This window comes from Ptychodera flava, chromosome 13, assembly GCF_041260155.1.
Source record: "Ptychodera flava strain L36383 chromosome 13, AS_Pfla_20210202, whole genome shotgun sequence".
Taxonomy (NCBI): Eukaryota; Metazoa; Hemichordata; class Enteropneusta; family Ptychoderidae; genus Ptychodera; species Ptychodera flava.
Window position 1 is genome coordinate 25,090,671 of NC_091940.1, and position 26,843 is coordinate 25,117,513.

The following is a 26,843-nucleotide window of genomic DNA, read 5'->3' on the forward strand; positions in this document are numbered from 1 at the left end:
AACATCCAGATGAAAAAGTACAAGTTTACATCGTAGTCAAGACAGGCTCAGTCGACCATAGCTGTGGGTCCATAGCTGTGGTGTTTTCGGACGGGATTCCTGCCTTTTACGGGCTGGTTTTGACTTTTTAAGATTTTAAACCCCGCCACCACAAAAGTCAAAACCAGCCGTAAAAGGCAGGAATACCGTCCGAAAACACCACAGCTATGGACCCACAGCTAAGTCGACCAAGGAGGCCACATATTGCAGCTACGTAGTGCGTGAGATGCAGACAGTTTCAAATTACGTGACCTTGGTTTTTAGGGATCGGCTCTCACTTACAGAAAACAAATCTGCACTGAAGAGTAACGAAAACGAAACTTGAATCTGCTCTCTTGACGAATACATTCATCAATAAACTTTGAAAGACTGCTGTGCTCAGTGAGCAAACATGTAAACAGGGTAAAAGAGTTGCAGATGTACATGTGCATATGCATTGGCAGATAAACACTAGCAGAGCAGTTGTTTGTGATCTCAGCTTGATAATAAAGAGCAGCAGCCAGCCATGCACATTGTAAATCACACAATCTTATTACTCTTATGCAAAGATTTTAATTTGGACTAGGTTGTGGAAAAATTCAAATTCAAAGATGTTTTCTAAATGGCCAAAATCTACAGAAAAGACTAAAGTATTCTCACATTTCTTCTGGGACATTTCAGATTTGGTAATAGTCCTTCATTTTAACAAGATGTAGTCCTTGTTTGAATCTGTTTTTTTCCCTCTTTGAATTCACTTCATATGGCCAAACTCTTGCTCTCTGTTACAAATTACTGGTACAGTTATTAGAAATTTAGGGGAAGTACTTTTTCCTCTCGGGCAAGTAAAAATGAAATTCACGTGTCCCACGGTTAGTAAGTTTGAAATTTTTTTTCGAGGCATGCAGTATTGGTTGACCTTTTGTGACGTGTACTTACCATATTTTCAAGAATTTATAAATTAGAATGAGTATGTGGCAATGACAAAATGTTGTATACCGATCACATAATGTGTTAAACTGCCACCAGATTTTTCATAATTGCCACCAGATTTCATATCCGGTGGCAAACTTTTGCCACAAGAAATAAAAAAGTATTTCTATCCCTGCATTGTGAAACAAATCGATGTGCATCTGTATTGGGTAGAATACTATCCTTGTGCGAAGTTTGAAAGAAATTGACCAGGGCATGTCTGAGATATCTGCTTGAACGGACGGACGCACACACATGACCAAACCTATAAGTCCCCCTGGATGGTGTCCGTGGGGACTAAAAATAGCAACAAGAAACCTGTGCTGAGACCAAGACACCTCTGCACAACCCCCATCCCTGGGGATGGACATTAAAGCAAACCCCTATGGTTTCTATTGTAATTTCATCTAACAAGTGAGGAGGAACAATATGACGATACTCTCAAATGATTCAGCGAATATGACTGTCTAAAGGTATACAGTGTATTATCACCATCTTGCTTTGCGACATTTTACATTCTGAATATACTGAAATAAGGAGCCTGGATTTGAAAGATCTGGTGACTTGGCAGCTCAGACATATTGAACTAAGTATTCATCACATTGTAACAAGAGTAGTATGCTGAAACAAGTTCAAGTAAGTACAGCAATGTAGGTAGGAGTACAATGTTATGAGTGAAATATTTGTGAAAACATACCTTTTTGCTGCTATTTCTTTCTTTGGAGTTGTCTTCCTTTTTCTTTTCATAGATGATGGCGTTCCTGATGATGCAGACGGCAGGGACTCTGACCGTTTGTGACCTTGAGAGTCACCTTCTTGTTGCGGTGACACAGCTGCTGGACTGGATGCTAACATGGCCATGGTTGCAGGCGATGATGCCTGATCAAGCGTGCATGTGGATGACGTCTCATGGGTGATATAGCATGATTGTAAGTTATTTAGACGTTCACACATCTGCTCTGAATTGCGTGACTCTAGGCAGTAGCTGCATTGAAAGAAACAAATATAATCTAGTATTCAGAAGGAAGCAAACCATCAATATTCACAATCGCACTTTTATTAAATTGCATTTTAATTAAATCAGCCTCACTTGAGTTTTCACACACTGGCATCAGTTGAATATTTCATAAATCAAATATGACCCTGTTTAGTCACATTTTTGTGAAACATGTAAGCTATTGCCCTCAGACATGATTATCATACCTTTATTCAGGCTAAGATTACTCACTGAAAAAAAATATTTATTAGTTACGAATTTCAATGTATATTCCTCTACTTTTAAATTCACAATTTTTTCATGTAGCATTTTACTGCTCAGTTTGTTACCTGGTACTGGTACTTGTTTGACCCCATCGAAATTTTTCTTGAACACAACACTACCTGCTCTCACTACATCATGTGTATAACCTCTGTTCTTGGTGTCTGCACTATACTTCAATCTCTGCACATCTCAAGCTTTGATACATTTTGTGCCATAGACTTTTGTTTAATACTTGTTTTTGTTGGTTCACCTCAAATAACTAGCTACCAATGCCAGGATCAATGTAAATCCTACTACTATACTGCTATTTAAACTATAAAAAGACATTTCAAAGTACTGGTCACATCATCGAAGTATGTTTTCCAAAGTTTTGAAGATCTGATATAGTATATCCTGTTGGAGACTGTTGATGAAATACCATTAAGGGGGCACTGCACCCAACACAGCATATTTTGCTCAAAAATTACTTTTTTTGCAAATATTTATTCAATTTTAATTAATTAACCCAAGATTAAAATATTAGTTGGCTTCACCTTGAAGCTTGTCAAGCATTCTAAAGTTGCGTGATGAAGAAATGTTAATTTATGCAAATGTAAGCAAATCACATGATTTTCTGGCTTCTCTTTCCTCCCAATTCCAAAATTTCCAAAGAATTTAACTCCACCCTGGCTGGGTCAAATCATCTGAAATTTTCACATTATGTTCTTTAAATGCGATATAACAAAATGACTATTTTGTTTGGCAATAAAATTATTACATTTTGAAACATAGGGCAAAAGTCCCTGAAGCTACTATAGACATGGATACAAAATTAAGTATATCCTGACTGTATGAAATTATCTCACTAAGGTCATCCTAGGGACATGTAAACCAAATATTAAAGCTGTCTGACCAGCGGTTTTGAAAAAACAAGCGACTCAACAGTTGACAGAGCTCTGCTGTATTATGTAGAGAATAACCTTTTGTGACACATGTATTGATGAAGAAGGTGGATATCTTTGATAGCTCATTTCAGGATGGCCTGACCAAAAATGGAAAAAAATTCTGTAAAAATACAGATTTGCATATTTCATCAGACTATATTATTAGTCTATAATAGCAAATAAACGAGAGTTAATTACATTCTAATTAAAGTAAACAAGACTTGCTTCAATCAAGATTTACGTCATAAAAACACAGCATATCTGTCAGGTTATAAAGAATCTTGAGCTGATTATCTTTTAATATCAGTATTTTCATCCTATTAACCAAGCACATTTTAACTTTCAAATTAACATTGTAAGTAAGTTCTGTTGAATAAGTTGAGACTGTACGTACTCAGAGAAAGCACACTGAAGAGACAAATGTTTGAAACTTAAGAAGTTCAAGGTCATCAAAAGCATTATAAGGAATCATGTTACACTTTCAATGCACTGTTTACACAGATTGCATAATTGCTATAAATAGCACATGAGGAATCTTACAGCCCAGCTTTACCATAAAAACCCTATCACTTTGACCACTCTTTTAATTGACCACTCTATTTTTTTCCTCAAAAGGTAATCTTATTTTATCCTTACCAAGTCACCCATAAATGGAATTAGAACTTTCTCTATCTCTATTTATTTGACCACCCTATCATGACAAACTATTATGAGCAATTTCTTTTAGATAACATAAATGGTGGTTCAGAATATATCAAAGTTGGGATTTAGGAAAGTTGCCTTTACATGTTTTAATCCTCAATTCACTACGAACGGTCAAAAAAAAGTTGTACTTTCTGATAATTCCACACTAAAATTATTTTGGCTTAGATGATTTCCTAATTAATTCAATTATTTAAAATCATATTAATTATTTTTTTCTGGGTGAATTGATAGGGTTTATACAGTACAAGAATTACATACAATGTAAGTCAAACTTTGACCAAAAATGACAAAAAAATTCCTTAAAAATACACATTTGCATATTTCATCACAATTTGAACAAATCTAAGTTGGGTTATCCCTAGGGACCTGTATACCAAATAACAAAGCTGTCTGACCAGGGGTTATTATGAAGAAGATTTTTTACCAAAAACACCTTTTTTGGCATTAATTTGCCTATTTTCAACAATATCAAAAAATTAAAAAAAATTGTTTCTCAAAATCCTATTTTTCATCTACACAACAAATATCAAATCAGTAAGTACTGCGGTTCTCAAGATATTTGAGTGGACGGACGCCTCACAAACGGACATACATACATACATACATACATACATACAGACTGACGCCGGACGGATACCCATCCCAATAGCTTCTATAGACTATAGTCTATAGTAGCTAATAAGAGGCATTTAAATTTTGCTTATCATGATTTTAATCAATTTTTTTTGAGTGTCTGTGTTTAAACCCTTGCCATTTTAGAATGAGGATGGATAATGCCAAATAAAGTAGTTTTTTTCTACACATACTCCTCTTTCAAGTGAAAGTTTTTGACTTAAATTAATTTTTATCATTAATACCAAAATTGAGGTTTTCTACCCCAAATATACACCCACTTCATCCTTTGAGTAAACTACTGCTACCATACTAAACTTTGGAGTCTCTGCTTTTTGAAAATATATAGTATGAGGGGGTTTCCTTGTCATCTTTGATGAGAAATATTGCTTTAAAAAACCACTGTTGGCAACATGCCGCTCCAACTTAAATTTTCACAAATTAAAAATGAGAATATATCTGCAGATATGCTGCTAATATTTACAACTGATTTCTGACAGAACTAATTTCAAAAGCAGTTCTTGGATTTTGTTTAAGAGATCTTGACAATTGGTGTTATTTCTCTTTGTCTAAGAATTAGGAAAAGCAACATATAAGGATTTCACTCACATTCTATTCATAAATTAAATATTAACAAGCATTTTCATAAATATTTCACCATGCTTAAATGTAGACATTTTACTCATATGTTTGCCATGCAATCATCACATTGCTTTGCATACATACTTTATACCATGGTAGTTTAACCTCTTGGCTTCTTTGAAGTCAGTATTTTTCAATTCATCTTCAGTTATGGATGACACAGATGGTTTTGCTCCTATGCTTTTACTGCTGTTGCTATTGGAAACACCAACAGGTGAAAGGTCATCATCTACTGGCTCTCCAGAACTCTTGAAAAACTTGAGAAACTCTCTGACATCAAGCCTGACAGCTGCAATGAAAAAGAGCAGACATTCCTTTCAAAAGAAATTTGAGAAGTCATTTGTCTGTTGATGACATAGTCCCCACTTGTTAATGGGTACTTTGATTACAAGTCCACTATTTTACCCTTTCAGGCCTGACTTTCTGGTAACTTGCCAGAGCTACCCCTATATATAGGGGTTTAGGCCTGAAATGGTTATAGCAACGTAAGCTCAGCATTTGTACCAAGTTTCATGAAATGTGATGAACTAATTCTTGACATATCAGCCTTACTTACGAAACTTCATTTAATATGCAAATTGGCAGTTAATTGACATGGTAATGTTACATATCTTTGCAGACCATTACACTACTGGTAGACCAACATCTGTAAAACATTTCATCAAATTTGACCAAATGTGAGCCAGTATTTCTAGACAAATCATACTAATTGTGACAGTTCAACAAATATACAAATTAGCAATTAACTGACATGAAACTTCTTAATGTCTTCACACAGTATTAGCGTACTGAGAGGTCCAACATCTGTACCACATTCAATCAAATTTGATGCAGTATTTCTGGACAGAGCCCATTAATGAGGAAAGTTCATTAAATATGCAAATTAAGAATTAATTCACATGATACTGCTAAGTGTCTTTGTATACTATTATAGGACTGGGTGCTAAAGATCTGTACCAAGTTCTATCAAATTTGCTGTAGTATTTATAGACATATCATCCCCTGATGAAAATTTTCTACAGAAATTCTGTTGAAATATGTCAGACAATTCAATAAAAGTGTTATAGAATTTTCGTAGAAATTCTATAGAACCCTTATAGAATTTAATAGAGTTTTTGCCTCTTATTTCTATAAAATTTCAACAGAATTTCTATAGATTAATATCTATGGAAATTCTTAATGACTCTCTTAAGTAGGTACCTGCCCGTTATGAGAGTTGCTCATCAGTCCCTGCGATAATAAAAATCAAAGGACCACTGTACTAAAGCCTAGTTAAAGGGTGGCGTTATGGTTAACTGCCTGACGTCGTCCTTGGACTCCACTCCCTAGTGGTGGCCTAATTGACTAGTTACAAGCAAAATAGAGATAAGACAGACTGATTTAATGGCTTCGATACAGAACCGGACAACGACCACGTCGGCGGACAGTGCCACCGCTGGCGCGGAAACGGGTGGCACTGTCGTACTCTGTAAGGGGGAGACAGCTGTCGGTAAGGAACACCGTATGGGAGTGCAGAGGATTTCTTACCCGAACACGGAGGCTCTTGAATGTTGCACCTGCCAGGCGATGTTTCAAGACCACCGAGGGTTGAGTCGACACCTACCCACAGACCCCAAAGTCGGCATAATTTCTGAATGCTCGGCCAGCCACAAAGAATATTCCAGCATTCGTGGAGTAATGATCAACCCGCTACCTCGTAAGTGTACCAAGTGCAGTGCCGCATTCAAATCCAAGATCGGCTTAGGGCAACACATACGGCACATGCCACCCGGAGCTGTGCAATGAGCGACGACAACAGCCCAAGGCAAAAGTAGTAGAACAACAACCGAAAGCGTGAGTCTGGTCTGAGCCAGAGCTCGCCAAGCTCCGTGAGCTCGACAAGAAGTACCGAGGCGAGCGGTACATAAACGCCCTTATCAGCCGTCAGCTGCCGGGTAAAACCTGCAAGCAGATTTCTGATAAGCAGAGGGAATTGATAGGACGTTGGCCACGCGTGACAAAAAGCAAGCATGTTTCCAGCTGCACACAACCGAACAATGTACCAAGTGACCCCGAATCTGCCCCAGATGAGATAGATGGTACACGCCAGTCATGGACGTGGGGAAAGGCAAGCATCGACAATGATGTTGATTTTGCCTGCCTAGGAAGCTCTGCCCGATATCATTACGATTGTTACCAGTTCAGTTGCATTGTCTATGTTGCATGCAGCAGCCTTACTATCATTGACATCATGATGTTTGTCAGCCTGTGATTTACTCAGCTGCTCTCCATCTTCTGTCGATTTGTCACTCGCACCTTTCCTCAACTCGGAATTTGACATTCCCTTGGACACTGATTGGGGTTTAAATTCATGAAAATATGCAGGATCAATTGAATGCGTTTCACTACGATTTAAATCAACACTACAGCGTACCTACAAAATGTTAAAGCTGTAATTTGTCCACATTGCCATCATTGATACAGTGTTTCAAGTTCTGCTTTCAAACTTTATCGGTATCAAAACATGAACATAAAATTTCACTGGTGTAGTATTTGGGCAACTATCTGTGCCGGAGACCTCAACTATGGAAGCTGTCCAAGATGTCATTTGCGGATTGGTTGGTATTTGTCACCTGACCTGGCTACGAGGATAAAAAAGACATTACAACAGTTGGCGGTTGCGCACAATATGAAGCCAGGATCCTGATTGATAGAGATGTCTTCTGCCTCCTGTTTTTAAGCGACTGGAGATATCTGACACAACTTCCTGTGGGTCCAACAATTACTGCTCTGCTCTACGACCTGCATAGCCTGCGGAGCGACGTGTCAAGCTGGACAACTGCTTGAGCCAACTACGACAATAATTGGTATATTCAAGCTTCATATATATTGTGTATGTGCCATGTGTGAGTTACAGTTGAGTCTAAATTGTACCAGGAAATACAATACTGGTGCTGCGATCCTTCGCACCAGGTTTTATTTTTGAAATAAAATAGAGGGGAAAGGTAAGTACAAGGCTCACTGTTTTCGAGTGTGGTTTGTGTGAGTAAACACCTCAGAGACTTTGTAGTTTTTGTCACACTTTGGAATTTTCTGTACCACCTGTGCGGTAATTTATTCATTCTTTGGAGTGAGATTCTCCATACCTCATGGGCATCAATTCCACTGTTTGTGGGCTAATAGTTTTTTGTATATGGTAATTTCTTGTCTTGAACTGCTTGTGTATATTTATAAGCCTGAATTTTTGGACGAGACAAGAATTTATGAAAATTTGTCTCTATCTTGGGCAGAATATTTTCCCGTTTTAGGAAATAAATACACCTGAGAGTATTTAGTTAGCCCGTTGATAAAAAATAATCCCCTGTTCATTAGTTTATTCAAGTGTTGGTTTCTAGGACTTGTTTATATTACACATATAGTTTATTCAGGTTTTCAGAAATAATTTCTAAGACTTGTTTAAATTATACAATTTATTTCAATATCACTAATTCATTCAAGTTCTCAGAAGTATTTTCTAGGACTTTTTTAAATTGTGTAACACTAGTTTTCTAAAGTTAAAGAATAATTGACTTGTTCAAATTAGTTTTTCAAAAAATGGAGAAAGTGTACATCAATAGTTGCGGTATTGATGAACCAATGAGCATTGAAGTCATTGGGAGAAAATCTGCAGTCTCTATTAAGATTTTAAGGGAAGCTTTGGCGAATCTAGTTCTTGAAGATATTGGGCAAATTCTTCGCTTGCAAATTTCCCAAGATTTCATAAATAGAGTAGACTTTACTGCTTTTCCCACTGGAGTTTCATCCTTGTCTTCTAGTGAAGTAATTATTACTCCATTGGGAGAAATTACCCTTGAAAGTAAACAAAGGATAATTGAAACATCACTTGACACCAAAGCGGGCCTCCATGATGAAGTTGTACCTGATGTGAAAGTTGAAAGTTTGCCAGTCACTGAACCTAAAGACGGAATGAAGCAACAGATAGATCAGGTTTCTCATGTTATAACTGAACATGAGGCAACTCGCCCAAAACAATCAGGGGCTAGTATTAGACCTGTTACGCAGCAACCACCTTTGGATGGACACATGCAAATGGTTCTGCCTCCGGTGGCGAATGTTGCAGTAACTATGGGTATGCCATCTTTGACAAAATCTCAACAACTAGAGCTGTGGTGCATACAACGTCAGTATAGGTGACTGCAACATTGACAATTTATACTACATCAGCCACAGTGTTTTCACTGTTTACGTCAACTGGTTTATTTCCATCACGGGTTCAGACTTCACTGTCAGTAAAGCAAACTAGTCAACTTTTAACTACATCTGTTCCCCAGCAATTGACATCGATGGGTGGGTATTCAGATGGAGCCCTACAATCTATGTTACATTCTGGTCAACAGGTAAGTCACCCATAGCAGATGAGCACTGCGTGGCAGGCTATGTCACAAGTACCTCAACCAATGGCACCACCAATGCCTAGCCAACAACCATTTCATCCGTACATCCCTGCACAACCTTTTCAGGGTATGTATCCTGTTCTGCTACAGCCTATGCAGCAGCCAATGACTAGTGTGTGTGGACAGCCAGCTACAGTTTATGCACAGACAAGTTCATTTACACAGATGGACTCGTCAACTCCAACATTTATGTCATAGCCTGTGAATGCTGAACAAATCCCTGATAAGCCTGCAGGTAATTCTCCATATTTCTCACGTAAAGCATATCCTTCTGCCTGTAGACATACCGGTATACGGCACCAAGGGACTACCATTCAGCTGAGAGACTCATTCCATCTAAGATCATGCCAGGAGACTGTGTAAACAATTCAACATTTCCAACCGAAGAACATGTTATACAAGGGAGTAGGAAATTGGAAAGCTTTTCTAATGAGATACACCCAATATGCCAATTCCCAAGGTTGGATTCAAAGTGAAAAGCAAGATCAGCTCTGTTGGTGTTTGGATGGCGAAGTTGGAGATTATTATTATACAATCAAGGAACTGGAGCAAAACATCAACAATTTGGATTTGTTGTCAATGATGGACAATCGTTTTGGTATCAAAGAACTACCGGAAAATGCCCAACTTAGTTCCCCTAATCAGAACCAAAAGCTTGATGAGAGTTTGGAGCAGTGGGCAGATCGAATTCTGTCTTTTGTGACAAATATCTTTACAAAGGTGTCCAATTCTTTCATGATTAAGTAAGCGGTGTTTAGATTCTGGCAGGGTTGTATCAATGAAGAAGCTGGTAGTTTTGCTGCCAAGACCAACCCATCTTCCATGCAAGAAGTAATTAACAGGGTAAAGTTTCGCCAGTATAATAACAAGGCTAGAGCGTTATCTCGTCAAAAGGATACTGCTCTTCGCCCGAAAGTTCGCTTCGTCAACACCGATATGGAGGAGGAAGAGCCATCGGTACAAGCATCAACAATCAATGCAGAAGTTGGGCAGAGATCTAACCATTCACCACCACCGCTGAGAGGACACATTTTTCCCCCTTCAACATCAAGAAGAGATGTCAAGACAGAGGAACTTGAACAACATGTGGCACAGAGAGAACAATATTTGTTTGACTTTAGTTCCAAAATGGAAAATATTGGAAAGTATGTCGCTGACCTTGGTTAACGTATCAATAGAATGGCCATTAGTTTAGAACATTTTTAATTGATCAGAGATCGGCCTGCCCTACAATCACGTTCCAGCATCTTCAAACTCCAACTCTTGTTACCATTGTGGTAAGACTGGACATATTCAGAAGGACTGTACGCTGTCCTCTCTTTACAGGGAAGGCTTGTCCAGGCAAATATCACCAGATAGAGCTGTAACCTTTGCCAGTACATTAAACAGGCAGGGGTCAACTCCCTAGAATAGTTGTTGACCCCAGCAATGGAAGATCAACAATCTTCCGGTACGGTTATAAACCCTTTGATTCTTCAGACTTCTATACTTTATCCTGATGAAAAGGAAGCGTCTTGTATTTTAGGAACAAAGGATGTTGAAAACAAAGAAAAAGGTAATCAGAAGTCTATATTTAGTGCCCATCCGTCTACCTTTCAGAGCTCTTCAGTACCTCTTATTCAGAATTAGAAGGAGTGTTGTGTTATAGGGGTAGTAGGAGCTAGCTGGTAACTCAGACATGACGCCAGAGCAAGAAATTGACAACTCTCAAGAAGTTGAAGAGTTGACAATATGTCAATTGCAGTCTGGAAAAATGTACAGTTTGCCATTGATAAATCATGGACATTAATTCAGGCTATAATTGACACGGCTTCGGAGGTCACGCTCATTTCAGACAAATTGTATGAGCAATTTCATGTTAAACCATCTACCGTTAAAACTGTCTCTTTTCAAACTGCCAGAAGGAAATTGAAGATGAGTAGTTTTTTTGGCAGGACCGGTTGACATTATTTTTTGATATGGTGAATTCGACATTTACTTTGATGGATCCATCCATTAAGGAAAAAAAGACAGTTTGTCCACGAAATGAATAATTTGAGTGAGTTTCTTGGCTACCTTGGGCTAAATAGGCCATGGAAGGCACTCAAGATACCACATGACACCCAGCAAGATGGATCTTCATGTGGTGTTTATGCATTAGAAATACCACAAAAACCAGATGTCACAGATGTGGCAAGGTTAGCCCTACGAATTCTTGTTTATAATGTGGTAGAAAGTATCACGCAAACTGCCATAGCCAGCGTCAATCGAATGTGCTTCAGTTGTACTGTTACTTGTGCAGAAGATAATGTTACCACATCAGAAATAGAACTTGTAAATGTACAGGGTGAAAAAGTGTCTGCTGCCAACAATGGTGTCTCTGAGGCTGAAGAAGCAGCAGCTGCTCATGTTACAGAAGACACCACATCAGGAAAACAACCTGAAAAGTTACAGGATGAACAAATGTCTGCTGCCAATAATGGTGTCCCTGAGGCTGAATGGTCTCCCCATCCAGTCTGTCCTCCACTTGGGCCGTACATTACATGTACCCCCACTCAAGAAGGTGGTCTTATTCAAACTACCAAATTTTAATCCAAGCAGTATTAAAGATACTGTGAATTTATTGCAAATGCCCCCAAAATGGAAATGGGATAAGTTATCTGTTTTCAATTACACGGATAGATTAGAATTTGATGAGCTACAAAAAGATTTAGCAGAATTTTTGAATACTGATATTGGTAATAACAAATCTGACATTAATTCAGCCACTAAGCATTTTAATGACATCTTAGATAACGCCTGCAGTAGAATTTTCAATAGACAAAAGAAGAGAAAGAAAAATTTAAAGAGAAAGAAATCAAAATGGTTTGACAAAAGCTGTGATGCAGCAAAAAGGGACCTAATAGCAACAGCTAAACTATTTAATAAAGCTCCATATGACAGTCAGTTAAAAATTATCTATTACACAAAGAAAAGAGTTTAAAAAACTTGTTAAAAATAAGAAATTGCAATTCTGGCAAAACAACTTAGACAAACTAAACAGTCTACATGCTAACAATTAACATGATATGTGGAAATTGATCAAGTCCATAAAAAATAATGATAAAGATAATAATCCTGGAGATTGTATCTCAGCATCAGCATGGATGGAATTTTACAAAAGTTCTTGCTCAATTGAAAATGACAGGTATAGTGATTTTCAACAGCAAATTATTGATAGTTTAAGATAAGAAGAAACCAAGAATCAGGCTAATCAGCAGCTGGATAAGTCAATAACAACTAAAGAAGTGTTATCAGCAATTAGAAATTTAAAAAGTAAAAAAGCAGCAGGGATTGATGGGTTTTGTATAGAGTTGTTAAAACATGGTTCCTCCTTTCTATGTAAACCCTTAGCTTAATTATTTAATGCAGTTTTAGATACATCCAACTTTCCAGACATCTGGAATACAAGCATTATGACACACTTATTTAAAAAGGGAGATAAATATAATTATAGGGGCATTTCTGTCGGAAGCTGTGTAGGAAAAGTTCTCTCTTACATTCTAAATGAAAGGCTAATAGTTTTTTAGATGACAATCATATTATACATAATAATCAAGCTGGATTTCTTAAAAAACAATGGCACAATAGATCACATATTTACCCTGAAGACAATAATACACAAATATATTAACAATAAGCAGAATATTTGTTTGTTTTGTTGACTTTGCTAAGGCTTTCGGCTCGGTGTGGAGAGTTGGTCTTTTTCATAAACTTCTCAAAAATAACACTAATGGCAAATTATACAGACTTATAAAACACATGTACACTAACACAAAATTACACATCAAAACAAATAATTTTGTCTCGCCCAGCCTGAAAGTTGAGAAAGGAGTAAAACAGGGCTGTTTCTAAGTCCTACTCTGTTCAATTCACATGTCAATGACTTGAAAACAAATCTAGACAAAGTAAATACTGAACCAGCAGTGTTGAATAATACTCCAATTAACTCATTATTTTACGCTGATGACCTAGTCTTAATCTCTACTTCAAAAGAAGGTTTGCAGACGGAGTTAAATACGCTATACATAAGGGGGGCTTACACGTGTGAGTTAAGTCCGGAGTTGACACCAGAATAAATTTAAACCTGTGTAAGTTGGACGTGTGAACAGAAAACACTGAACAAACAAAGAACTAAATTAATTCGGTGTCGGAGGGCTGGTCCAGGTTCAGTGCTCCATACTAAACAATGGCCTATTTACACGTGTGACCAGAACACCGAACTAAACGCCGAACTATATCCTGTTTTCGGGCAACTCCACACATCCTTCATATTTGGTTTTCGGGCTTGCGTCCACAATGGACGATGTTCAAGTAAGAAGCTCTCCCGATCGTGGCAACAATTGGTCACAGGAAGAGATCAGGCTACAAATGTCAATCTGGAGAGACGAAAACGTCATCCGTATGATGGATGGCACGTCGAGGGATTGGCAAGTGTATGAAGTCATTGCTGCCAAGGCCAGGGAGAAGGGACTCGAGAGGACAGCAGAACAATTCCACAACAAAATCAAACGGTTGCGAGCTCAGTTAAAGTCCGTGTCCGACAACAACCGTCGTAGTGGCAGAGCTAGAAAAACGATGCCATTTTACGATGAGTTGTAGGTAGTAAAGGGAAAGCAACTGGTAGTATTAAAAGGGAAAGCAACTCCACACATCGTTCATATTTGGTTTGTTTGCATTTTGTGTATGATATTGTGTATAATATAAGTGTATATCATGTTTGGCTGTTTTACGTAAAATGTTGATTAGCCATAGCCAGACGTACCCGTAATTTACGTGTCTTGTGTTAATCCGCATTGGAGCGGAGAGACTAATGTGACACTGCGATCCTTTGGCGTTACATTTCGAAAACAGTGTTTTCTTCATCAGTCGCTTAAAATTCATTTTTAATTGGTGAGACTTGTTGGATGGTTGATTGTTTTATTTGGTAATATGTTGTTCCACTTACGTTTGGTAGGGAAGCTAGAATGTCTACTGTTTGATCTTGTTGTGTTTGTGTAGGTTCGTGTGAACCTGAGTTTGAGCTATTGTAGTTTTTGTGAAGTCTGGCGCTTATAAGTGTGTAGCCTATATTTCTGTTCCTTCTATATGCGATTATTGGTTGGTTTTGGAACAGATTTTTTAGTGTTTTGTCTTTTTCAAATTCACTCTAGTTTTCTGTCAGGGCTTGCTTGATTTTTGTCATTTTGATGTACGGGCTATACGTTGTTATGAAGACTACTGTATTGTTGGTGGCGTAATTTCTTTCGCTTGACACGAAGTAAATTTATACCTTGTGTATGACGTGTAAACGTGAGATCGCTTAAATCGCTGATAAGGAATATTTACAGAGCGACTAATCAGATTCCTTCAGGTTTAAAAAAATACAAGTGTAAACCCAACTATATTTTGCTCTAATTGGAAACTTGATGTTAATTTACAAAAAACCCAAGCAATTAATTTTAGTAAATCTCCTTTGATAGATAAACGCTTATTTAACTATGGTAGTACATGCATCAAATCTGTTAAGAGCTATACATACTTAGGACTGACAATTAAATCAAATGGTAGTTTCAGTGATACAATTACAAACTTTGCTGATAAAGCAGCAAAATCTTTGTATAGTTTAAAAAGGGTTTCATTGCACAACAGAAAGATAAAATTTTCCCTACATTTATTCAATGTTTTCATTATTAAACCTGTTTTGCTGTATGGCTCAGAGATTTGGGGACAAGATTTCATGGATTACAAGAAGTGGAATAAATCAGCAATTGAAAAAATTCACCTCAAATTTTGTATGAACATTTTACAGTGTAATAGACAAGCTTGTAATGCTGCTGTGAGGGGTAAACTAGGACAATTCCCACTTCTACTTGAGATCAAACTTAATATTGTTAAATACTGGCTTCATATTGTACAACTTCCACATTGTAATCTTGCTGAAGCTTTTCTGGAGCAAATGGTAAACAACATCAACAATAAATCCTGGTTTAACTGTTCAAGTGCTTTCATTAAAAGAAAATGGAATGGACTTTCTCCTTGATCAAGCTCCATCAAAAGAAAATTACTCACCAAACTTTGCATTGGCAATCATGATCTATCAATTGAAAAAAGGGAGACACACTGTTCCTAAAGCCCCAATTACTGAAAGATACTGCAATCAGTGTAACACTAACAGTATTGAAGATGAAACACACTTTTTATTATTCTGTCGGAAATACAAAGTCCAAAAAAAGAAAAATCAATTTCCCAAACGATACAACTGAAAATCAGCTTATTTCTCTACTGAACAAAGAAATACCTAGTTATATTTATCAAATGTACTATTATTATACTGTGTTACTTTATCTTTATTGGAGAAAAATTTTAACTTATTTTTGTATCACACTTTCATTGCCACAAATGTGATGTAAATCCTATATTTACAAGCAAGCAATAAAATATTATTTTAATTATTATTATTATTATTGTAACACATATTTAGTGATTAACATATCGCTCTCATGCACGCATGTCTCTGGTCCCCTCCCCTGGTCAAAAAGCATGTCTCCAAACAACAATAACACATATTAGATTGCTGGCCGAGTATTCCTGAATGCCAATGTGCAACATTGAGTTACTACCTGTAACACAAAAGCGGAGATTTCAACTGTTTGCAATAGTCGTTTCTTTTGTACGCAGTGAGTGTAAAAGTATCAACGTTTGGTTGTTTTGACGTTAGTGCCAAGCCATTGATACGTATATTGTAACATTTTACTCCTTGCTTTGCTGTCAATCAAGTCGTTTACCGCAAACAAAAAAATTGTCACTATTGCCTTTTACCACATGCGGGAAAACACTTATGACCCACTATCCAATGAAAATTCAGTCATTCCATTTGACTGCCCTACATGTTGTCATAGTCAAGGCGACTGTTGGTGAAAACTCCTGCAGCTGCTGTTCCGTGGCTTTGTACGTGATTGACAGGTCTTCCGTCTTTAGATTCTCCAGGAAAGCAATGTCACTTTGCAGAAGTTCCCGATGTCCTCTGACTAAATTGTCTCTTCATGGCAGTGCAAGTTCAATTTTCTACATTGCGATCCTGGATCCTTTTTACACTGTACCTGGAAAACTTGAATTTTTTGCGGTATCCTGAATCACCCTCTCTGCACTGTACCAGTAAATTTGTCGCCACAATTTTGTCTGATGTGGTTCACAAGGATGTTACATACTAGCTAGATCTTCACTGACGGGTTTCCCTGAGCGGTATTCCTTACGCAGCAAATTTACGTGCAACATTTTGTCGGAGTATATGCAAACATGTTTGTTTGAACTCATGTGAGGGGCCTGGGTATTGTGAACAGCGTTTTGATAGAAACTGTCATTGTAGCAACTTTTGTCGCCACTCACTGCGCTAACTAAAACGTTGATACTTTTACACTCACTGCGACTATAATTTATGATTGTTGCAAATAGTCAAAACGCTCCGCTTTCGTGTTACGGGTAGCTGCTACTGTATGTTTCATGCTGATTTTGGATGATGATACAAAACACCAATGTACCTATTTCCAACTTGAACTGTCGGCTGCAAACTTGCAGAGTATCAGTAATAAATTCTTTATACTGATTTCACTTTGCAACTCATGTCTTTCATTTTTGGGGCATAGCAGGGGTTTCATTAAGAGCCGGCAGCCGGCGAAATTGACTGGTTACTCTCACGATTTCGCCGGCTACTTATTTGGAAAATTGAACTCTTTCATAGCTAAAATATTTTTTACCTTCTGAAATGATACGGACAAGTTTCACAAGCTGTGTAATCAAACTTTTCAACGGCTTTTATGTGAAACAAAATTTAGAAGACGAGCGACTACTACGATCACCTTGTCCTACGATGCAGCACGGTCTTGCGTATACTGCCTCAATAAAAATCGGAATTGCAATTGACAATTCTATTGACTACCTGAATTGCTTATTCCTATTTGGTGACCTTTATATACGCTAATGAAAACATGCACATACTACACCTGTCGGCCGTCGTTAGCTCAACTCAAAATGGTCGATGAACAAATGAAGACGGAAGCGATCGCAAGGTCAAGCTTTGCTGTACGATCCTCGGTTTTGAAGTGGACCAAGAAACAAGAGAAGGATAATTACGTGGATGTAAACTGTTTTCGAAGGCAATGACCTGATTTTTTTCTCACGAAAAACTTTCCGATTACAGTTGGAATTTTAGTAAGCCGATGTGCGTTGCACTGCGGTAGGCGTAATTGTGAAGGAGTTTAACCAGCTGGACGTATGATATGTACTGCTCTTCGGTCTATCGACGCCAATAAGAACGTCGCCCAGAGTGGTTACAATACGATCAGACCTCTAAATTCACTTCAAAAGCGATCGTCAGGTTAAATCCAAATGTGCGCTTCTGAACGTACAAATTTCATATCCTATATCAAGGTTCTTACTTTGCATACCCATATAGTCAAACAACCTTGAGGATCTTTGATTCTATTTGCGAAATATGGTAATGATTGTCATTTTTTATCATTATTCGTTATATAAATTATCCTTCTTACCTCTCCAGTGGTATCAAAGTTCTTCATCTACAGATTTCCATACCAAACATCAGGGTTCTTAATTTTAAGCATAACATTATGAGTGTTTCATCCAGGATAGCATCAACAAGGGGGATTTTCCCCCTTTTCCAGAAAATTTCGGGGGCATTTCACCAGTTTATGTGTTCTACTTGTACCTCGAAGGTGTGACTGGCACCATTTCATGGAAGGGGGGGGGGGGGGGGGGGGGGGGGGGGGGGGAGAGTGATCCTTGAAAAATTAATTTGGGGTGCCAACATTTCAACAGAGGGGGAATCCCCTATCCCCCTGTCTAGATGTAACACTGTATAATATCATCTTCATATCAAATTTATATCATTAATAATGTGAATCATTATAGTTTACCTCCTAAAAGCATAGAGGCTCTAAAGACTTGTTTTCTTTGTTCAAATTATCGTCAACATTACCACATTTTATCATGTTTAATTATGAATTATCATATTTAGGCCTAATCTCCCAGGAAATTGCCCTGGAACACTGCTGACAATTATCCTGAAAATACTAGAAATTCAAGTGACTGTAAGCTGTAAAAAGTAAATATTAGCTCATTTTTCAGGGTTTCCGGACCCTCCCCCAACAACAACCGCTTTGTGGTCATGGCAGCTGCAAGCCGCCTAAATTCCCATTCTAGCCCCCTACTTCAAAACTTAATGAAACCCCTTGGCATAGTGGTCAACCGAAGTTCAAGTTATGATGCTGTTTGAGGGTTTTAATGTGTTCAATTGTTTCCTGTATTTTCCAAACTGTGCGCAGTAATAGACTGTCATTCGCGAAATTTCTCATGACTGGAATATGATTATTTGGTTCATTTATTCAAACTTAATTTCTATACTGATAATCTGCTTGTCCAGTGTGAGCCTTGATGCGCCTTTGTCAAGCTTTTGCTTGACAACAGTCACAACTGTCTTTCTGACTTTACATCCAACAGGTCTCTAGACAAATTGGACTCTGCAAACTCTTCTTTAGTGAAGACCACTTCCATTAGTTTCAGCACCAGTTTCTTGCTATCAACAGCCCCTTGACAACACCTGTTGTTGTCCTGGTTACTAATGGCAAAAGATTTATGTATTTTTTTCTTTGTATAAGAATTCAGTACAAAGATGCACACAACTTTACAAACAGATGAAGCATCCAAATATGGAAAGAAATATGGAGCCTACTCTGCCAAAGACAGTGAGGATTCTTCACATGTCTTAGAATTGCGAGATATGGCTACAAAATCTGCGAGCACACTCGCCAAACATTCACTACCATCCAGGAAGACCTTGATCAGGCATCAGCAACAACAGAAAACACCACATTAAAGGAGATTCTGAAGAACGTTCCAGAGCACAATGAGTGATATGGCAACAACAGAAACCAAATTCAAAACCATGCTTCAGGAATACCACAAATCAGTTCTTCCACAAATTATCCCAAACTACAGTAAACTAAATACACAAAGCAAGGTAACCATTGACAAACTGAACAATTTTTTCTGTGGGTTTTATACCCTGGTGCATGTAGCCAATGTTACCAAGAAATTGATGTTGGAGGCTGAAATGGGCCACTTTGAAGATTAGATACCATCATTATCCCTCAACTTATCCATCAATAACACTCAACTTAGAAGATTTCATCACAGGCAAACTTCAACTATATGACTCCATCTCAGTTAAGAAAGATGCAATTTACAACACACTGATTAAACCATCACAATACTACCACCATACCAATGTCCTTCTGAAAATTGTAATTCCAGCCATCATCCAACTCATCTAGAAATTTATGATTATTTGCCATCAGGTCAGTATGCCTCATTGTCAGATGAAATGGTAATCATCACAAACAGTGCAAACACAATAAGCAACCAGTATGCTATTAAACATTTTTCTGTATTGCTTTGTATCAAATTCACATAGGTCTGCTGTAGTATTTAAAAGTGGTTAGAATCCAGTTATGCCCAAGCATTATCTTAACTACTTTAAATGTTGGGCACACAATTTTTCAGGCAGTAAACCTGAATTTCGATGAAGTGAGCAAGTTTAAATTCAGCCACAAACCCATAATTGGAATGGCAGATGTTGATAATTTTATCTAAGCGTTTTTAAAGTCTATGCTTGAAAAACGTTTGGTGCTTTTTTAGTCACTTCAATATGCTTCTTTTGTCTTGTTGTATCGATTTTTCTTTACTGTAGTATATGCTTCTAAAGTAAAATACAAACTTTTGCACATTTTGTCCTTAATAAAACCATCATAAAATTCTCTTACCATATCAAGAATAAGTATTACAGGTGACTGTACAAAGTTTGGTACTAGAGAAATAAATTACCTAATATTTACTGATATTTACTATATGTATGACATGGCCATGTTAACTCTATGGCGAAAATAAATTTGAAAGGTGAATTCTTTTCTGACACCAAGATCTTTAAATTGAATTCACACTGGAGGTAGATTCAAAAGAACTGTAAAAATTTTAGAGTCCAAATATCTGTCCCCAAGGTGCACCCTACTTTAATTTGTTAATATTGTTTGCCAAAGTGAAATTAATTTTTTATTATATAGAAGTATGATAAAACCCCTCAAATATATGAGTTACAATTTTTTACAGCTTCTCCTGAGCGCCAGGAATTTATAAATAATTGTTGTATCCAGGATAAATTTACTGATTGTTTTGCCAAATTTGGTGAGTGTATATATGTTAACCAAAGAAATTGTATGAGAGGTGAAGTGTGTTTCTCTATACAGTATATTGTATGTACTACAAGGTGTGTTTGAATGAGCATATCTACTATGCCTACATGCTATTTATTTTGTCCAAAATAAAAGTTTGTAACTTCAGATTTATGCTGTAACTGTACATGGAAATATTGTTTATTAAGTTTAGATGGAAAAGACATATATCTCACTAATTGATTCAAATATGCTGACAGACTGTTTTAATCCCTCTCTTCTTGTTAGGACCAATGTTTATCACGGTGTAAGTCATTCGCTGTGTGTCTCTGTAGAACAAATATGTGGAGCTCAGACCTTAATGTCAGTACCTCATCGAGTTTGACTAGTCATGTTGTGTTGATTGATTTGATTATCTACTGCTCCAAGGAACCAACCTTATGGAATCTTATTAATTTTTTTTAAGTTTCAGATTTCCACCATACTAAGCCGTCCATGGTTCCAGAAATCTCTGTACCAGATATAAATACTGAGAGAATGACTTTGTCATCCTTGCACACTTTTGTCAGTATGACAATTAAAAATTTTGTTTAGTATAAATTCTGCCAGTTAATAGTTTGTTCATTGAATGTGTTTATGGTATTGTTTTAAAGATCCTGTTATTTTAAATTGAAAACAATGTTCTGCAGAGGTGGTGTCAACATGTACTGTTGTAATACAATGTGTATTTTACAAGGAGACGTGTGTACCTTTCAAACTACAGAAACGAACTCTTCTGCTTCATATCTGGACATTTTACTTGAATTTGACTCTAATGGTCACCTTTCTACTAGGCTATATGACAAGAGAGATGATTTAAACTTTAGTATAATCAATTTTCCACACCTCATAAGTAATATTCCACTCTCACCAACTTATGGGGTATACATTTCCCAGCTTATTCGATATGCTAGAGCATGCAGTTCATATGGTGATTTTGTAGAGAGACATGGCCATCTCTCTTACAAACTGTTAAATCAAGGTTACACCAGAGCAAGACTTGTCTCTACATTCAAACGCTTTTTTGGCAGGTATCGCAAGCTGGTAGATAAATACAATATCTCTCTTCGACAAATGATCACTGATGGCATCGGTGACATTGGGCCTTAGTTAGTGACCACTACCTATCTGACTTATGGATTGATATATGGCGGGTGCCACATGTGGGGCAGGATGCACTTACTATTTTCGAAACACCTGACATCACTTCTTGGTCTTCTGGCCAGAGGTCCATATATCTTTCTTTCATGAATATGACTTTGTTTGTGTACCGTCTATTTACTGTCTGTTCTGTGCTGTTTTGTGTCTATGTTTACAACTATTGTCTTACAAATTTTGACCTACTGTCATTGGATTATGGATTGGTATGATTGTGATTATTTATTGTGATCTATTGTATTTCAATACTTTACATGATTTATGGCACTGAATGATTTTTTATCTATCTAATTACATAGAATGTCAACAGTGCTCCATCACTGTCAGCAAGTTCATTCATAACTGTTGATTGCAAAATCTTACTCATATAGATATTTTTTTTACCAACATTTTCATTTAAAATTGAGTGTTTTTACAGGCAATATGAAATGGCATGATTGGTAATCATCATGGCAGTAATCATGAACCACACTGTGCATTATTATCATTAATTTAACTAGTAATTATTATTTGATGTATGAGGATAAATCAGAAATAGAAGCAAAATATTATCAAGCAAATTTTACCTATCAACAATTAAGTTGAATCTTTTTGTCAAAATCAAAGTTCGCACCAGTTTTTCATAGATTTTATATTGATGAACACCAGATTGCTGGGTAACCTTCTGTAGTGATATGCGGGGTTTCGGCCGTTGGCGGCGCCCTCCTGCACAGGTGCTGCGCCGCCGTTGTATTCATGGAATGCCTTGCATGTACATTACGCATTTCCCCTCCCTCAAACAGCAGAACGATTCCTACCGCCGAAGTGAGCAGACGTCCGATAACGACTAGCCTTCTGCGGAGCACCAATCAGTGAAACAAAGACTTGGTAAGTTGACTGAGTCATATATACTGGTGACACTATAATGACACATGCCATCTTTACATGTCCAAACTGCAGGTAAGAACACCCGGCAAGCACTCAAATTGGCAAAACGTTAAGGTGTAACTAACATGCACTCCGAATTACTTCTCTTTTCACAGAAACAATAGAGCACCCCCGGCGACATCGTGGGAGTGAGACACGTAACCTATCTTGGGCTGAGGTGGAGGAAGCCGACCAGGACGGGATCCTCCTGCCACCCAAGAGGTTAGTGTATGGAATCGGTATGGTCAACGTCCCTTATCACCGGAAGGAGAGGATGCTAATACCAACTGGCTGTCCAGCGTAATCACTGGCGCTGGGTAGAAGACACTCGGAGGGAAGCAGACGTCGTGTTTCCTGAAGAGTGGCTATATCGGCATCTTCTTCATCGGGATCCAAAGAAGAACAGGATCCCGAAAAGGCATAGAGCTCATCCACCAAGTTCTTCCACGCATGAGTCTAGCCGTGATGTCCGCTTGAAGACCCAACCCGGCTTGACAGTTGTCAAGCACATACATCGATCATCAGGGGAGGTCATCGAGCAATCAGAACATCACGGCACCAAGAAGGGCTCTCCCTCCAGAGGAATATCTATACCCAGGGGAGGCTCACCAACAAGACTAGCTTCGCCCCAACGTGGAAGGAGGGACCACCCCCAACTAGGAATGACGAACGGGCGAAGCCACCTGCACCCCTGGCTCATACTTCCCAAGAAAGGCAGTGTCAAAACATCAGACCTGCAGCTGCAACAACATCAGCGTCAGCAACTCGACCAGGGAAAAAATCTAGCTGTCTTGAGCATCCCAGGAAGGGTAGAGGGAAATCCTCTGTAATGGAGGAACCCTCCAAGAAGACAAAGAGGAAGTATGAGGAAAGTACTTTGGAGGTGACTATCCAGCGTGGAGGAAAGCAGACGAGGCGTGTGGTAAATTGGTTTGGACAGGATCAGCAGGGGCAACTACCAACATCAAAGGTCTCCTGTCAGCAACCACACCCAACCAAGCGTACCTGTGCATGTCCAGTTCCTGGGTGTGGTAAAGAATCGAGAAAGCTGAAGCGTCATTGCTTGGGGGCTCACATCCATCTGAGCCTACAGGAGAACCCCCGTATCATGAAGGCAGTTGAGGTAACAAATGCCCTGCTCAAAATAGTGGGCTGGATCCTTGGACCAGAGAAGACCATCCTCGACCTACTCAAGTATGTCAGGAAGCACTGTCTGAGGAAAATTCCTTAGACCTCGGTGCTGTCCAAGGCCAACTGCCTCATGATGGAGAAACTGTGCCAGGCCAATGGATGGGTTAAACCGTCGAAATTCCAGCTACATCCGCCCAATTCACCGGCCGTGTTGATGCACTGGAGGATCTTCGTCATCCTTCTCGGCCGGTTAACAGAAGAACAACGGGCTGAATTTCGACAGGTAGACGCCAAGGTGACAGGGGCGGAGGCCAGAGAAGAACACCCAACTGGAGAAATGCCTGTCCTGGAGGGCCCCACAGAAGAATCATCAGTGGGTGAGTATAAAGCTCCAGCCAACCTTTGTAGTCCAGCCCAAATGGGGGACACATTGGTAGAACAAGAACCAATGGAGGAAGGCGAGTGTAGTCCAGCCCTGATGGGGGACTCACTCACAGTAGAGGTTAACATTCCAACCCATGAGGGGGACGTACAAATTAATATGGAGGGTAACAGTCTAACCCAAGATGGGGACGTGCAAATTGATGTAACTGACATGGACAATAGGGAAGGCATGACCTGGGGAGATCAGGTAGAATTAGCTGTTGAAACAGACCAGCAAACTAACCAACCTGTTGAACAAGTGAGACAGGCGTCAGTTTCAAATGGTCAACATACAACCATCTCTTAGAAGCAGCTGATTCTCACTTCCACCTTGCCAGTAACATTGCTAGCTGGCAGCCATTTTAAATGTCAAGGTCTAGCCAGTAACATTGCTAACTGGCAGCCTTGTAAAATTAACCTCTCAGTCTTTTAGATCCCTAGAATAACCATTCCTGCAGAAAATAAAAGAGGGGAGAGTGTGGTGAAATGCGGGCTTTCGGCCGTTGCTGTGTTAGCGCTGGGTTTGGAAAGCTGTTAGCCACTGTGGCGAATAGTTTCAAATTTTATTAGCCACAGACAAATTTTATTAGCCACACATTTTTTACGAAAACAAAGCTTTCTATAATGCTATAATCTCCAATGTCGGTTGCATGCACAAGAATAAACTATCAACACATCAACCTTGTATCCAATTGTCTTTATTTTAACACTGGAAATTGCTTGATTCTGGACCCCGATGTAGCCCTGCGAACGATGCTGTGTGTTCCGCTACAGCTAATCGCCCGTGAGCGGGGCGATTAGCTGTAGCGGAACACACAGCATCGTACGCAGGGCTAGACCCCGATGCAAATCGAAAGCAGCACGCAACGTTGAGACCACGATTAAAATGAACTGCAACACGGAAGGTTGGGACCGCGATGCAAATCAACAGCATGACAGCAACACTGAACGTTCGGACTGCGATTAAAATAGAAGTTTGGTTACACGTAATTACGTTCCATCAGTACACGTAGCGTCTTTGTCACGTCATACAAGACGTCGCGTAAATGTGGCACAGACGTTCGGAACGTCATCAAACGACACTTCCACATGTAGTCTTAATTCCGTGTAGTAATTTTTAGATTTTCATGGTGATTTGCAGGAATTTAGACGGGAAATCTCGTTAAGTACTAGTATGAGTATCATTGTAAATTAGCAAACATCTTTGATATCAGAAAATTCCGTAGAGTTCACCTGCACAAGACGTACGCGCTAAGATTTCCTGACAGAAATGAAATGTTGTCCAATTCACCTTTTTACCTGAAGCTGTCACAAAAATTTCCGTAAACCACATAAATAACTGTGTTACAGAAAATCGGTAAATTTAATGCGAGGATACAACGAGCTTGAATAGTCCTCGCCTAGAGAAATTAATTGTTTCTTAAAACTTAGACGAATTTCGTATGTTTCTGAAAAAACAATACGGCAAAATCACCAAAAAAATTACAACTGAGCATGGATACGCGGAACGTCGAGAACGGAACGGAACGTCGAGACCGCGATGCAAATCGACAACAACACGGAATGCGTCGCTGGGATGGCGATTTTAATTAACATCAATAGGGGACCATGAGGACCGCGATGCAAATCGACCACCATTAAAATAAGACCTCGATTAAAATGCGCAACACGGAACGTCTAGACCACGATGCAAATAAATTTCAACACCGAACTTTGTGACCACGATTAAAATGCGTGTGTCTGCTGTAGCAAAAGTTTCAATTCTCGCGAGTGTTCGCTTTGCTTGCTGTACACTAGACAAAATGACGTCAAATTTATCGCGAGACTAGGGCTCGATTGCGTCTGCCTGCATTTTCAATTCTCGCGATAGTCATTTATGTGCATGCTGTACACTATACAAATTGACGTCAAATCTCTCGCGAGACTTGGCTCGATTGCAATTGCGTACGTCGGAGAGAACAATACGGAAGTGGATATAGTTTTTTCTCGAATCGCCGAAAGAGAAGCGCAGATCAACAAAAGACTAAAAAACCCCATGTTTTTGCTTATTTTGCGGAATTTTTTCAACAAAAATCATCTTCGCCACTGTGGCGAATTAGGATCGATTTTTCTTCGCCACTGCTGATTTCAATTCGCATTTGCGAACGTGGCGAATGGGCAGCGCGAACACAGCGTTGGCGGCGCCCTCCTGCACAGGTGCTGCGCCGCCGTTGTATTCATGGAATGCCTCGCATGTACATTACGCATTTCCCCTCGCTCAAACAGCAGAACGATTCCTACCGCCGAAGTGAGCAGATGTCTGATAATGACTAGCCTTCTGCGGAACCAACCAGTGAAACAAAGACTTGGTAAGTCCACTGAGTTATATTCACTGGGTAACACT

At 38.8% G+C, this 26,843-nt stretch overlaps 1 protein-coding gene across 1 annotated transcript in view; it reads right to left on the reverse strand.

The window, feature by feature from the left end:
* Positions 1–26,843, reverse strand: part of LOC139147942 (mdm2-binding protein-like) — a 139,334-nt gene that overhangs the window by 40,409 nt on the left and 72,082 nt on the right. The window contains exons 13-14 of the mRNA XM_070719176.1: positions 5,215–5,419; positions 1,685–1,972 (exon numbers count right to left, since the gene is read on the reverse strand). Coding sequence (XP_070575277.1) covers positions 1,685–1,972; positions 5,215–5,419 — 493 coding nt within the window. The remainder of the gene's footprint in view (positions 1–1,684; positions 1,973–5,214; positions 5,420–26,843) is intronic.